The sequence below is a fragment of the Stigmatopora argus genome, chromosome 1, assembly GCF_051989625.1.
Source record: "Stigmatopora argus isolate UIUO_Sarg chromosome 1, RoL_Sarg_1.0, whole genome shotgun sequence".
NCBI lineage: Eukaryota > Metazoa > Chordata > Actinopteri > Syngnathiformes > Syngnathidae > Stigmatopora > Stigmatopora argus.
The window spans coordinates 24,774,484-24,788,975 of NC_135387.1; the positions used below are offsets into that span (position 1 = coordinate 24,774,484).

The window sequence follows — 14,492 nt, forward strand, 5'->3', positions numbered from 1 at the left end:
AAAAAGCTAAAATAAACATTGTTTTAGATCTATACAAAACTGAATATTCAGGGCTTTTAATCCAGTTCTTTTAATCCATTTATTAAAAAAAATCTAAATATTATTTCTAAAATGGTCCGGCCCACATGAAATCGAGTTGACGTTAATGCGGCCCGCAAACCAACCCGAGTCCGACACTCCTGGCCTACAGCCTATTTGAGAAAAAACAATCATTTTACTCGCTCTCGCTCTCTGTCACTCATGCCACCACACCAAACACATCAGAAAATTCTAGCTGTAATCACCGGTGAGAGAGTCACGGCATATAAAAATAACCATATGTTTTCAACTAAACATGAACACGCTGCTTTTGCACTGTGGCCTTTCTATTATTAGCCATTTGCATGTTGCAGAGGTTAATGGCAACATCATTAAACATGTTGGGGCAGCGCTTGGCGATTAAGGTTAATCTCGTTTCCTGCTTCGCTAACCTCTGGTGTCAAAGGGGGACAAAGACTATGATCAGAGGCCAAAGAGAATTGAGAGGTACAAACAATCACAAACGGATGTCCAAAAATATAATTTCTTCTTTTTTAACCTTAAGATTTTTAGGATGACTTTTTGTGCCTGAAATATGAGCAATAACATTTGGTTTCTTCTCATGTTTTCTACCTGTGTGTAGGCACTGAACACATGGCTCTGCACTTCATCCATAGAATCCATCCCGTATGCCACAGTCCCAAGGTGAAGGCGCCGGAACACCATCTCATTTTGGGTAAGCGTCCCTAGCATTCAAAATGAAAAATTACGATAAATTGGGCATCTAAGTGGCATATTTGATTTGAATCAAGTAGGAAATTTGTAAGGACATGGTGTCTGTGAGGCTGAACAAAAAAGTAATTTAAGATCAGGAAAGGCGACAGAGTGGCCAAGTGGTTAGCGCGTTAGCCTCGCAGTTCTAAGATGGACCTTCCTGTGATGAGTTTGTATGGGTTTTCTCCGGGTGCTCTGGTTCCCTGGTTGAGCCCTCTAAATTTCCCCTAGGTATAAGCAATGTTCCCTCTAAGCTGCGTGCGTGCGCAATTGCGCACTACTCTCGTCTTCTCTGCGCACAGCAAATCATATGGAGCGCACAAAATAAAATCCCAATTTTTTTTCTTTTTCTTTTTTTTTTGCTGTGAGGCCGACGCGCGAACCACTCATCCGCCGGGCCGCCCATTCATAAATATTAATCATTACATTTTATTATTACTAAATCATTGATGTGTAGTAGACATACACCTGCTTATGGCAAGTGTGATACTGGTGCGTGCACATAGCGAGCAATGATGATGTTGCTCACACCGGTACTCAGTGTGCTCAGGGAGGTTGTCTTTCTGCCCAGACAAACAAAAAATTAGAGGGAACATTGGGTATAAGTGTGAGCATGAATGGTTGTCTGTCTCCTTGTGCCCTGCGATTGGCTGACTACCGATTCAGGGTGTCCATCGTCTAGTGCCGAAGTCAGCTGGGATAGCCTCCAGCACCCCCCGCAAGACTGGTGAGGATAAGCGGTTCAGAAAATGAATTAATTAATTAGTAAGATTTTTTTGCTTTGCTCCTTTTAGGTACATGTTGGTTAATTTTGGGTCATCTTATCTCCACTCAAACCTGTTTTGTCAGTCAGCAGGTAGGAGATGCGGCCCAACTGTTCGGGTATGGTGCTGGCTCTAACGACCGTGCCAGGTATCTTGGAGTCCTTTTTGATCATCCAACTGAAAACCATCTTTCCCATATCCAGATTGACACGCAGGCTACATCCCATGAAACAAGAGGATTTAGAGGGTACACGTTAAATAAACTCGTGTATAGCATGACTAACATCTCAAGGTGCAAGTTTGTACCGTGTAACCCACCTAATAGGCACGATGTTCGAGAAGAGCAGTAAAAAACGAAGGATCTGCAAGTACCATCGTCCAGCAAAGTGCTGCAATGCCACCATGACCAAAGACACGACCACCAATGCCCCAAAGAGGATCTTGGTCAAACAGTTCACCTCCAGGTCAAACAAGCCCACCTGACACGATCCCAAAAAAAGACAAATTCACATCAGAAATACTACTGTGTAAAGTTGTGCACTAGATATTTTCAAGTCCGCAAATATAAAACAATGTTAATTTGACTCAGTATTGTTCAGCACAAACAACAATTCTGTTCCAAAAGGTCTTGTAAACACATACCTTGTGTCTTGGGTTGGAGGTATTCATGACGCTACGCAGCTCCTTGCCAGTATATATCACCACCCCCACGACTGTGCCTATGATGAGAGCAACACATTTGACCACCATTAACCTCACCTCAACATGTAAAACTATGGGTGGGAGCAAACAATGTCAAAAAATAAGGACCATAATCCCAAACACAACTATGCGCACTTGGACCAGCGTGCTATTTTCAGCGGTACACGGTCGATTGGTCGCCGGTCTTTTGGTCACCGGTCTTTTGGTCGCCGATCTTTTGGTCGCCGGTCTTTTGGTCACCCGGAAGGTAAGTGATAATTAACATTTAAATTGTTGCTCAAATTCCCTAAATACAAACTGCAAATTACTATTTAGTCATACTTAATACCCTAGTAATTATTAGGCTAAAGAAAAGCTCCAAATTTCCCGGACTTTTATTGTTTTTTGTTGGAGAACTTGTTAAGACCCTGACTGACGTAGCTTCTTAAAGGGAAAACGCATGTACATACAAACTCTTATACACACACACGTCGGCTCAGTGAAACTGCTCAGGGCCATTGTTGGCTTTTATTGATGCGTAGACCGTGTTGTTTTGCCTTGTTTTGTCGCCGGTCTTTTGGTCGCCCGTTGTCACGGTCCGGACGACCAAAAGACCGGCGACCAAAAGACCGGCGACCAAAAGACGGCGACCAAAAGACCGGCGACCAACCGACCGCACACGATTTTCAGCTCGTAAGGTACCTACCTGAGGCGACCACTGTGCTGGCCCAAAGTGTGTTTTCAATGCTGAGGCTTTCGTTGATAGGAGGGTCGCCATCCTCCTGTGATCAAATGCCATGTTGAAAAGGATTTACATAAGGTACATTTACATGAGGTTTCAAGCTTTTCATTCGAGTTTGCTTTAAAAGGGGAAAAAATGCGTTGGCGCTTGGAGTCAGACTTCCAAACTGATCTTTAGAGCCAAGTAGACAAGAGACAAAACGCAACATTTCCATGATGAGGTCAGGCACTTCGAATCTGAGTCATACCAAATCCCATACAAAAAAAAATCTGACTAAATTATAAACATGCACTCACTCTGGTGAAAGTTCCAATAAAGTTATGGATGTCGATGTTTGGCTCTTCTGCATACACGTAGGATCGGATTTGTAGAAGGTCCTGGAGACATGGACAATAGTACTTTTCAAAGATTCAACATGGATTTGAATGAACACCGTAATTCACAAGACTGTCTACAAGATTTAAGAGCGAGCAAATTATTATCCACCGTCATGGAAATTTATTTAAAATGGTCTTTTAATGGCTTGTTTCTTCACACCAAACTTTTCCAAACATGCCTTCATGCAATTTACTTTAGTTTGTGACTAGGAACATAAACGCTCATTTTCCCAAACAGTTTCCATTAAGATGCAAGAATACAAACGTTAAGATTGTTTTAATAGGGTTAAGGATGGGGGAGTGGTCTTCTAATTGATTATAGATGTGCTTCAGTATATAACATCGCCCTCTCTTCATCGTGTACTCACTGCAGCAGTCGGTAACCTCTGCGTGCATGCCACCGGGAGGCGCAGCTTCCAGTCTGTTTCTCCATCCAACTGGTCAGTGCGAAGGAAACAGGAACCTTAGTGGGAAAGGACAAACATTTATATTAGTGACAAACATTCACCACCAGGGGGTGAAAAAAACAAACTCCTCATATCAATGAGTAGTAATGTCTCTATTCAAAATGTGGGGGGTGGGGTGTTTGATAGCAGTCATCCATTGGGAAAAAAAAGTTCTCCAACAACTTGGACCATTAAAGTACGAGTTTGATCAAATAAACAAGTGGCAAAGAAACTTGCCGTTACTTTCATTCAACTTAACCAAAATTTCATCTCCCGTTTTAAAATTGCTTTAATTTTCCCATTAAAATGAAACTTAATATGATTTTGTCCTTCAAGCTACCACACGAGTTCTACAATTTGACCGTAGTTGATCATTTTTTGGTGCTTCTAGTCATGTGGTTGATGGTTGTTTGTCGCTCAGGATTTAGAGTGGCGCACGGTGATTTCAAATAACTATAACATAAAAGCATTTATCTGCTCATCTTGAAATGTATACGAGGTCACGAGTGATCACTTACTTACTGGTTTGAATAAAACAAGGAAAGCGTGCGAACCTGCCAAAAGTTAGATTTGTAATTAACACCACACATCAGACATCAACCAACAGACATCAGACTTCTGACATTGTTACCTACGAATAACTTGTTTCTATGACAGAGTTGCGTCTTAAGTGGTTGAACTATAGGAACTTTTCTCACATTTGGTAACGGGGGAGGTGAAAATAAGATGGTCGGCTTCAAATCTAAAACAAATGGTTCACAAAGTTCCCTGAGAAACAGTGAATCATGAAAAAAAACTGCGCTAGATAGTTTGACATGTGGTTAGCTCTTTGCTGTTTCAATAGAAAAAATAATGCCAACTGCAGTTACAAATCAAATTGTGAACAACATAAAATATAAGTTAACAAGAATGCATAGGTACATATACATTTGTATACAGTGTTAGAAAAAACAAATTATTACTACAGAGGAGATTAACAGTGGATATGCGGATTGTAGGTTTCATGTCACCCACGGTGACAACAGTGTCAAAAAACACTGAACACCCGTCTCCTGCCTAGGAAGCATTATGTCTGTTACGCCACATAATTTCCTTTTTGGGGGAAAAAGGGGGACTGGCTTCTTATGGGCTAAACCGTGTCTGCATGAGTCAGTCACATGGCTCCAAAAAACAAGACAAAAAGAAATCTGTCTAAGGGGATGCATAATTGACCTAATGGCCTCCACATGGAATGGAGATAACGATACACTATTTCCAGTAAAACAAAACTGTCCTTTTTTCCACAGGACAATAAGGCACAAAAATATGTATGCTAGCTGGAACCTGTTAAAAGACATTTTATCTTATCCAATATATAAGTAATAATAAAAGAGCGGCGGCATTAGTCATTTATCCTGTGATCAGTCAAATATTGTACATCTTCCTTTGTACAGTGGAAACTTTTAAAGTTTAACATACTAGTTTGCAATTATAGAAGACATTTCTTCCGTAATATTTTGTCTTAATACAATATTGGCACCTCATTTCCAGAAGGTAGCGTGAAAGTTGGTTTGAAAAAACCAAATACTATAGAAGTACTAGACCTAAACACAGTATATTTACATTTTAATACTTATAAACACAAAAACTACCTGTCAGTTGTTCTGTCAGTTCCAATGCTTGAAGTTTGATTCAACAACACATGATCTTAATTTACAAAATTACAGTCAACAGCAACGGACTGTGATAGACCTTCGAAATTCTTCCTTATGTAAATTGTTATTAATATTCATTTTTATCGTGCTCTACAATTTTCATCTGCAAAACTAGCATGGAGTTGCGAACCTCAAGTTGATTTACTCGGTTTTTATTTTACAAATGGAAGCAGCACCCTCCCGCTTCCAACCACATCAACTTTGACTGATAGTATAGTACTGGACCCAATTACAATTTAGACATTATAAGACTTCCTGTCCAGGCTCAGGGCTAATCCCTGCACCTCAGCGCCTTTTTTAAACAAGTCATTTCCCCAGCCAGATCTGGGGTGAATGACCAGCAGATGTTTACCATTTCTCTCAGAGGTCCTTAAAAAGATCATGTCAGCAGGAACACGCTGGTTCTACAAAGAAAGGCAGAAAGAAAAACATCACTTCAGCATCACTTCCTGCTCTTGCACCCCTAACCCCTCCTGGTTTAAAAATCTTTAACTTATAGCTTTGCATGTGCCATGTTAGTAACGCTGATGAAAAAAACAAAAAAACAACTGTAAGTCTTCCTCTCAAAATGTGACCCCATTTGACTTTGTACAACCCCCAAACTGATGCAGTTCCTCTAGATTACAAAAGCATGCTCTCTGCGACCTAACATTTCCAGACGTCTTACAATCAGTCAGACATGTTGACAAAATGCGCGACCTTTCCTTCGGCCGCTCTGCGACTTGTGATTCAGAAAGACAGGAGTGCACTTCTCATGTTTCATGTCCAAGTACTCAATGGAGCTTTGATAGGAACAACCACACGTGTAATTCCAATGAAAACCTACTGCAATTTAGAAAGATGCTCTGGCTACTAAAAAAGGAGAAACATCCACTGAGTAGATTCCATTTGATTGGAAGCGTGACGTGAGAGCTTGACCATTACTTTCATGTAAAAGGAAATGATTTACAGATGATTCAACCAACCTTTTCAACTATTATGAGATCTCCCACTTGAATGTTGCTGCTTTTGACCTTTGTTGTGCCTAATGTGGAAGAACAAAGAAATACAAAAGCATTACAGGGGAAAAGCTTCTTTTTTTAAATTCCATGCAATTAAAAACAGCCTGGCAAAGACATTTATAATCTGCAAACATATCTTGTATATCAAATTGTAATCGTGCCAGCTGCTTTCCCGCCCGCACGCTTCACCGATCGCCTCACTGCAGATTGGGGGGGAAGTCATTTTCCATGCAGATCTGAAGGAATGCTGGGGGAGTTGAGCCTTTCTCTCTCATTCCATTTGGAATTAACAGGCAAATTTGTTTGGAGGAGATCGCTGACCTCTGACCTCTGTCGTGACCTCTGGCCAATGCATATGCAAGACATTAAGGCGCACATAATATCACTCTGCGTTGGGTTCATGGGAATTCACATATCTGCTTTGTCCCATTGTCATAACGGCATTAAGCAGTGACATGTGAAGATAGATGCCCATTATATCCAAAATGAAAATAATTTAGATGTTGGGACTAAAGGGGGTTTGGTAGTGTCGTGCACATTTTAGAGACAACAGCGGAACTGGTGTGCGTGCGTGCGTGCGCTGGCCCCACTATCATGGCGGTGGCCGGTCACTGGCTTTATGGCTAAAACAAGCTGCCAGATCAAAGCGAGCCAGTGATTGAAACCACAAGAGGACTCCTGCCTTTTTATTGCCGCTCGCACTTTATGCCGTGGCCTTGTATGCTCACTTTTACGTTCCTGCTTTGAATTACACTCCGTTTCCCTTTGCCTCAAAAAGCTTTAAAAAGGCCACGCCTCCAGAGTTAATACATAGAAAAGGTGGCTCAGGTGGCAGCACTGACACAAACGTGAGCAATGGATGCATATCAATAAGTAATGTTCTCATTTTTTATTGTATATAAATATTTTTATGACTACTTATTTGTGTGTACGCTTTCGGGTAAAGCTTTAAATCTTAATGTAGTTGTATAATAAAAAATAAAGGCATTCAAATCATTCCAGCTTGGGGTCCTCTCTTGTCGAGCTTGCAACTTGCAATACAGTGGTACCTCGACCTACAATCAGCTCTTCCTAAGACATGCTCAAGATACGATGAAAATTTCAATCGAATAATTCGCCCTAGATACGATCAAAATTTTGAGATGCGACCCAGCCAGGTGGCCATGGCACTGTCTTGCCGCATCTCTTTCGTGTATAACAGATATCTACGAGCACTGAACGGTTTCTTTTGCCTACACATGGACCAGAAAACGCACAACGCGCATGCGCGGGCAAAAAGAGGGCTTTCTGGGTAATGAAGTATACTCGTGCACACAACACCGATAGCCAATGGCACCCTTTCTCAGAATAAAACTTCATTACCCACAATCAATACGTGGGTAGGCTGAGCTGTTGCATTTCCTGTTTTTCCTTCCTTAGCCTGTTATCTCCCGTTAGCGGAGCGATCGTTCATTCAAGACTACTTCTCGTTGGCAAGCTGTCGTGCGTTATCCTATTGTGAGGACATTTGTGTGCATCATTTTCGGAATATTTTGAAGGGAATACAACAGCAAACAGCCCATCAATAGCGAACGTGAGGGTGGAGGCGTGGCAAACAGCTAACCCGCCCAGAACGAAGGTAAAAAAAAAATAGAATTGAGTTTTGTGTAAAGTTACATTAAACGTATGTTTGAGTGTGTCTGTATATATTAATCCAAGTTAATTTAAATTTGTTTGTTTCATTACGAGTGCGTTGTCGTGGAAAGTCCCCCCGAACCCCCCTGCCTCCGTGTATGTCGCTGTCTCTACCCTCCGCGAAATGCGTCTAATTTTACTTCTATTAAACACATTTTATTACTATTAAGCCACTAGTTATGTGTTACTTTGTTAATAGATGGCGAATTAGAAGAAATTAAATACAAATTCCAATCCAATATCCGGTTTTGGGTGTTTTTTTCAGAGGGTTGGAACAAAATAATTTGTTTTTAGTTCATTTCAATGGGAAACGTCCGCTCGCATTACGAAAAGCTCGACATACGATCTCAGTCCCGGAACGGATTAAGATCGTATGTCGAGGTACCACTGTATTGACATCGAGGTGGAAAACAAATTCAAAACATTTGGGTTTAACAAGTGACTTCTTTGAAAGAAAGTTACGAAAGGGTTTGGGGAAAGTTACTGAAAGAAGGAGCGCACACTGAAAGACTGAATGCTATTGTGAAATTAGCTCTTCTATAAGCAGTGCTTGCTTTCAATGTTAGACGTTGCTTGAATAAAGCATATGAAAACATACAGACACAAAAACACTTTAATATCTCAATCTAGTGCTGAATCAGGCTAAAATTGACGGAATCCCATGCATACCTCTTGTTGTCAGCTTGCTGTAGATCTGTGAGTTCACTTCTTTGTCACGAATGTAGCATCTTATTTCATCGACAGCCTCTCTAATGATAGTGATGATCAAGACTAGACCCTGCAATGAAAATTTTACGTCAAAATTCACTTGTACAAGTTAGAATGTCTTTAAATGAAATAATGAACTGAGATATTTGGAAAAGTGAGGGCAGATACCAATGGGACCCAGTAGGTGTAGAGGTCACCTAATCGTAGTTCATCCACAAACTGAGAGCAGGCCAGTAACAAGAAGTACAGGTTGAAGAAGTACTTGAACTGATTAAAAAGCACCTGCCAAGAAAAATGACATTGTTGTTTTATGTTGGCTTTTTAAAATCCTAATCACAAATATTTTTGCTTTTTGTATGTATTGTATTTATTCATTTTGTCTTCAAAGAGTACAGTAGTGAGTATTTTTTTACGGAAATGGATTGCATTTGAGCTCCGAAAATGCGTTATATAGATTGCAGAAATGTTTAGCGCAAGCAACTAAATTTGACATGTTTTATTTAGGAACTACAGAAGAAGCTTCCACTCATATCAATGTGAAATTTAACTGTCAAGTTATAACCCCTCTCAGTTCCATTACCACCAATGTGAGAGATTATTAGCACAACAAAGCCAGCGTGTTCAGTAGAGAGACTGCAGTCGAACACTACACACTAGAAACACAAAAAGACAACCAACTAAGAAAATAAAAAGGATTTCAGTTTGCATTGCAAAAACTCTTTGCTCTTGTCTTTTGTTTGGCAAACAAGGATGAGTGAATTTCACCATCCGACTGAAGATCCTAAGACAACTGCATATATCTGAAAACCAAATGTTTATGCAAAATACACAAAATAATCACTAGGACAAACTGCCAGCCCTGTCCTCACTTACTCAGATTTACAATCTAAGTATTAATGTGAGTTATATAGCCCTGCTCATTATTATTCCAAGTACATAAATTGGAGTATTTTAAAAATGAGTCTTTTTTTTCTCAATATAACTTTCTATTTCATTTTTAAAATACTTTGGAACTCAAATTAAAAGATCTGAATTCTGTACATTTGTTTAATCTTTTTTTTAACATATTGGAGTGATTATGAAATTGACTGAGCCACTGATAATTTAAATTAATAAATACATTCAGGACTCCCATTCTTAATAACATCTTACAGTAATCCCTCGAATATCACGGTTAATGTAGACCAGACATGGCCGCGATAATCGAAAAATTGCGAATTAGGGTCATCCCTATTATAACTTTTTTTTCTTCAGTGCTGAGTCCTAGTAGCAAAAGTGACTTCCACTTATGAGTTTCAGCGTGGATTTTCCCATTTTTATGAACTTAAAAAAAACAAATAATAATATTTTGTAAAAATAATTAATAGCAGGAAAAAAAATCGCAAAGTAGTGAATTTGCGATAAGTGAAGATGGGATAATCGAGGGATTACTGTATTATATATATATATACACATACATACATATATATACACATACATATATATACACATACATATATATATATACATATATATATACATACACATACATATATATATATATATATATGTATATGTATGTATATATATATATGTATATATATGTATGTGTATATATATATATATATATACACACACACATACATACCATACACACACACACACACCAAGGGTGTACCCCACCTGCTCACCTGTGACCCCACATATCATTATCTTCATATTTACATTTGTTATTTTGGAATTTAGCAAATGTCCTTTTTGCTTTCAACTGTCTCCATGCATTGTAATATACTGAAACACCCCTTTCCGAATGATGCAGAGGGAAAAATATAGCTTGTAGTTGGTAGGTTAATAAATGGAGACCTTAGTGTGATACTTACCCCAGGCAGGAAGGTGAAGAAGTTGTACTTCTGGTTGTTAATGACATTCCGAGGGTACCTCTGCTCCCGCTTTTCCGGATGGCCGAGCCACACTGTGCGGGGACGGAAGTCGCACATGCCACAACATTTGGACCACGGACAGCACCTGCGACGAATGGGCAAGGTCAAATCAAAACTTTTATGGCAGACTAATAAATTGCCATTTTAAACAGCTCCAATTAAAATTATTTTCCATGGAATGAAGATGCCATAAAATGTATTCAAAATGACAGTGATAAGTTATCTAGACTCAACTCAACAGTTTAAATGTTACGATGGATTAGTAGTGAATTCTTTGTATTTGTTTTGCTGTACATTCTGTGTGGTTTAACTCAAGACCTGCTCCGAAAGAATTCACCATCACATCTCGAGTTAATGTGTTACCACAAACGTAAACCACACAGATTGTTAACCCGCTGTCCATAAATAGGAGAAAAAAGTTATTTAATCAGGAAATAGGTGACCACTTGTAAAGTTCAATCCGGGCCAACATTCTGCAGCAATGAACTCAGTGACCTGATGTTTAATTAATAACTACACTGAGTTACAATGAAACATCATCACTTCCTAGTTGAAATAGATTGGATGTCTGTCTATACATGTATGTGAAAAGCTGTGAATGAGTCAGCCAACAAAATAAGATAAATCAAGGATATTGCAAAAAATTAAAAAATAAAATATATATGCAGTATACACAATGTTTTACTATCACGCATATTTACTATATTAAAACCAATGAAACAAATGTTGTCGAGAAAAAGAAAATGTCAAATTCACATTGACGACCAACATATTTTTTAAAAGCTTATTTAAACAAATTTAATTAAAATATATTTATATAGGGCAGCCCAGCGGCTTGAGTGGTTAGCATGTCGGCCTCACAGCTCTGGGGTCCTGGATTCTAATCCAGGTCGGTCCACCTGTGTGGAGTTTGCATGTTCTCCCCGGGCCTGCGTGGGTTTTCTCCAGGTACTCCAGGTTCCTCCCACATTCCAAAAACATGCACGTTAGGCTGATTGGACACTCTAAATTGCCCCTAGGTATGAGCTTGAGTGTGAATAGTTGTCCTTCTCCTCGTGCCCTGCGATTGGCTGGCCACCAATTCAGGGTGTGTCCCCCACCTCTGGCCCGAAGTCAGCTGGGAAAGGCTCCAGCACCCCCCGTGACCCTAGTGAGGATAATGCGGTTCAGACAATGAATGAATGAATGAATATATTTATATAAACACCATTTGTTTGCAACCTTATTTTGTGCTGCACAACTGATTTGGAAAAAAGTGATTGGTGATTTTTTTTGTCCACTGTTGAAATCACAGCTGTACCAATAATGCATTTAGATTTATATAATTTTGGGATAAGTTTGTCCATACCCCACCTTAATACATTTCCAAGATATCGGTGACTCAGACGTATGTCAATTATATGCATGATATCGGGCATCCCAAGTTAGTAGCTCCTGTTTAAAATTAGAAATTATGGGAAAATGGAACGCGATGGAAACACGAGTCGAGTGAATTATTTCATCCTTATTTATAACTACATTTAATATTTCGGTGCTAGGCCACTGTAAATGCTCAATGGGCTGCTGCGTTAAGAGGCTATCACTGCTATAAGATCAAGATGGGCATTTTAGAAAGACTCCATCGCTCATCAGTATGCCTGTCTTCTTTATTCATTGGGTTAGCGTGATTCATGTTTTAAAAACCAGATCTTTTCGTTTTAAATGAAGAAAAACACAGCTCGGGGCCTGCATTACTGCGACGTGAATACGAATAGGCAAATAATGACGTTGTCAAGTGCACTTGCTGCACGCTGTCACCGGAACAAGGATGTAAGCTAAAGGTAAAGCTAACTACTAAAGATCCCAACTCGAACAACACTCGAATCTAAAAAGAATGTACATTAAATAACCAAATAACGTTGGGCTTGATGGTATCTCATCTCCGGCTATTGAATTCGGCGACACAAAGCCAGCGATTGTAATGATTGAAGATTCACGGCCGAATGGCTAAAGCGAGGAGGCTCCCTTTTAGAATAGGTGCGTCATTTAAACAGGGCTTACCCATGCCTGTGTTTGCTGTTGTTTCTCTTTGGGCGTCGGACGGGTTGCAGGGGGATATTGTCGGCCATTCCGCCGGAGCGAAGCCGAAGCCGCCGCCTGAACGCAGCTTGGCTGGCTGTGTTGTTTGGGAGATTCTGGGGCGGAGGCTGCCTGACACTTCGCACTCCGCCGTTGACAGCGAGCCGAGTGGGACACACTTGCGGAGAGCAAATGGGGGGCGCTCATCCTTTTTTCGCTGGAACTTTATTCTATTTCTTTAAAGACGTTTAGTACTTCAGTGTGAATAAGCATCTCCTTGAACGTATCTATTTAAATGAAAATGTTACATTATTATCTTTTAAAAATCACTCAAACATGATAACAAAAATTCATTCATTTTCTGAACCGCTTATTCTCGTAAAGGTCGCAGAGGGTGCTGGAGCCTATTCCAGCTAACTACGGGGACCAGGCGGGGGGACACCCTGAATCGGTGGCCAGCCAATCGTAGGGCACAAGGAGGCGGACAACCAATAATAGTTAGGGGGAATTTAGTGTTTGACTAACTCAGCCTGCATGTTTTTGGAATGTGGGAGGAAATGGGAGTATCCAGAGAAAACCCACACAAGCCCAGAGAGAACATGCAAATTGCACATAGGGAGGACTGACCAGGGATCGAACCCTCGACCCCAGAACTGTGAGTCAGATGCGCTAACCCAACCCGGGTTGGTTCGCGGGCCGCTTTAACGTCAACTTGATTTCACGTGGGCCGGACCATTTTAGATATATTTAGATTTTTTTTAATAATTGGATTAAAAGAACTGGATTAAAAGCCCTGAATATTCAGTTTTTTTATCGATCTAAAAATATTTATTTTAGCTTTTTTATATATATTTTTAGATTTTACAAAATGATTTTTGAACTAAAAACACAGAAAAAATGATTAAAAATTAAATTTATTGATTTAAAAGGGGGAAAATCAGGAAATTTAATATACATCTATACTCTTCATTTTAATTTGATCCTAAAACAGAAAGTCGGCACTCATGATTTACTTTCCTGGGCCACACAAAATGATGCGACGGGCCAGATTTGGCCCCCGGGCCGACACTTTGAGACGTGCGCTAACCACTCGTCCGCCTGTTCGTCCCCGATACCCAATAGATGTACAAATTACAAAAGTCAAAAAAGTATTTAGGCATAATGTATATTGCCTAAGAAGTATAGGGACAAATACAATGGTTAAATGCGGTTCTAATCGATGGCAGAAGTAACACCTGTATTTAAATAATCAACCAATGGCAGAACTAACCAATCAGATTTGTGCCTGGGTGCAAGGAATACAACCTAGGCCCCCACATCAAACCCAAGCAGGTGTGAAGTACTACTCAATGAGCAATTGATGCCTCGCATTACCTTACTTGCCACATGGTGACTGCCTTAAGATATGTGCACCCGCTTTAACCACAACTATAGCCTGCTGGCACTTTAACTGGCCCACAGAACGTTATGAAAACATAAATGAATATTTTCTCTTTGTTCTACAAAAGTTTTCTGCAAGCTGTGCTCGAAAAACTAAAGTTTAGACACCCCGACACTGAACATGCAGACGAGCGATAGCGGACAAAAGGTGCAAAATTGCATAGGCCTTGTCATTTTAAAAAATATATAAAAAATT

General features: G+C 39.9%; 1 protein-coding gene across 1 annotated transcript in view; it reads right to left on the reverse strand.

Moving 5' to 3' along the window:
* atp9a (ATPase phospholipid transporting 9A) overlaps positions 1-13,050 on the reverse strand; it is a 30,400-nt gene extending 17,350 nt beyond the window's left edge. The window contains exons 1-13 of the mRNA XM_077611116.1: positions 12,839-13,050; positions 10,739-10,883; positions 9,048-9,161; positions 8,841-8,949; positions 6,462-6,520; positions 5,849-5,900; positions 3,725-3,819; positions 3,276-3,356; positions 2,944-3,019; positions 2,199-2,275; positions 1,875-2,035; positions 1,630-1,772; positions 652-764 (exon numbers count right to left, since the gene is read on the reverse strand). Coding sequence (XP_077467242.1) covers positions 652-764; positions 1,630-1,772; positions 1,875-2,035; positions 2,199-2,275; positions 2,944-3,019; positions 3,276-3,356; positions 3,725-3,819; positions 5,849-5,900; positions 6,462-6,520; positions 8,841-8,949; positions 9,048-9,161; positions 10,739-10,883; positions 12,839-12,906 — 1,293 coding nt within the window. The 5' untranslated portion in view covers positions 12,907-13,050. The remainder of the gene's footprint in view (positions 1-651; positions 765-1,629; positions 1,773-1,874; positions 2,036-2,198; positions 2,276-2,943; positions 3,020-3,275; positions 3,357-3,724; positions 3,820-5,848; positions 5,901-6,461; positions 6,521-8,840; positions 8,950-9,047; positions 9,162-10,738; positions 10,884-12,838) is intronic.
* Between the last annotated feature and the right edge of the window lie 1,442 nt (positions 13,051-14,492).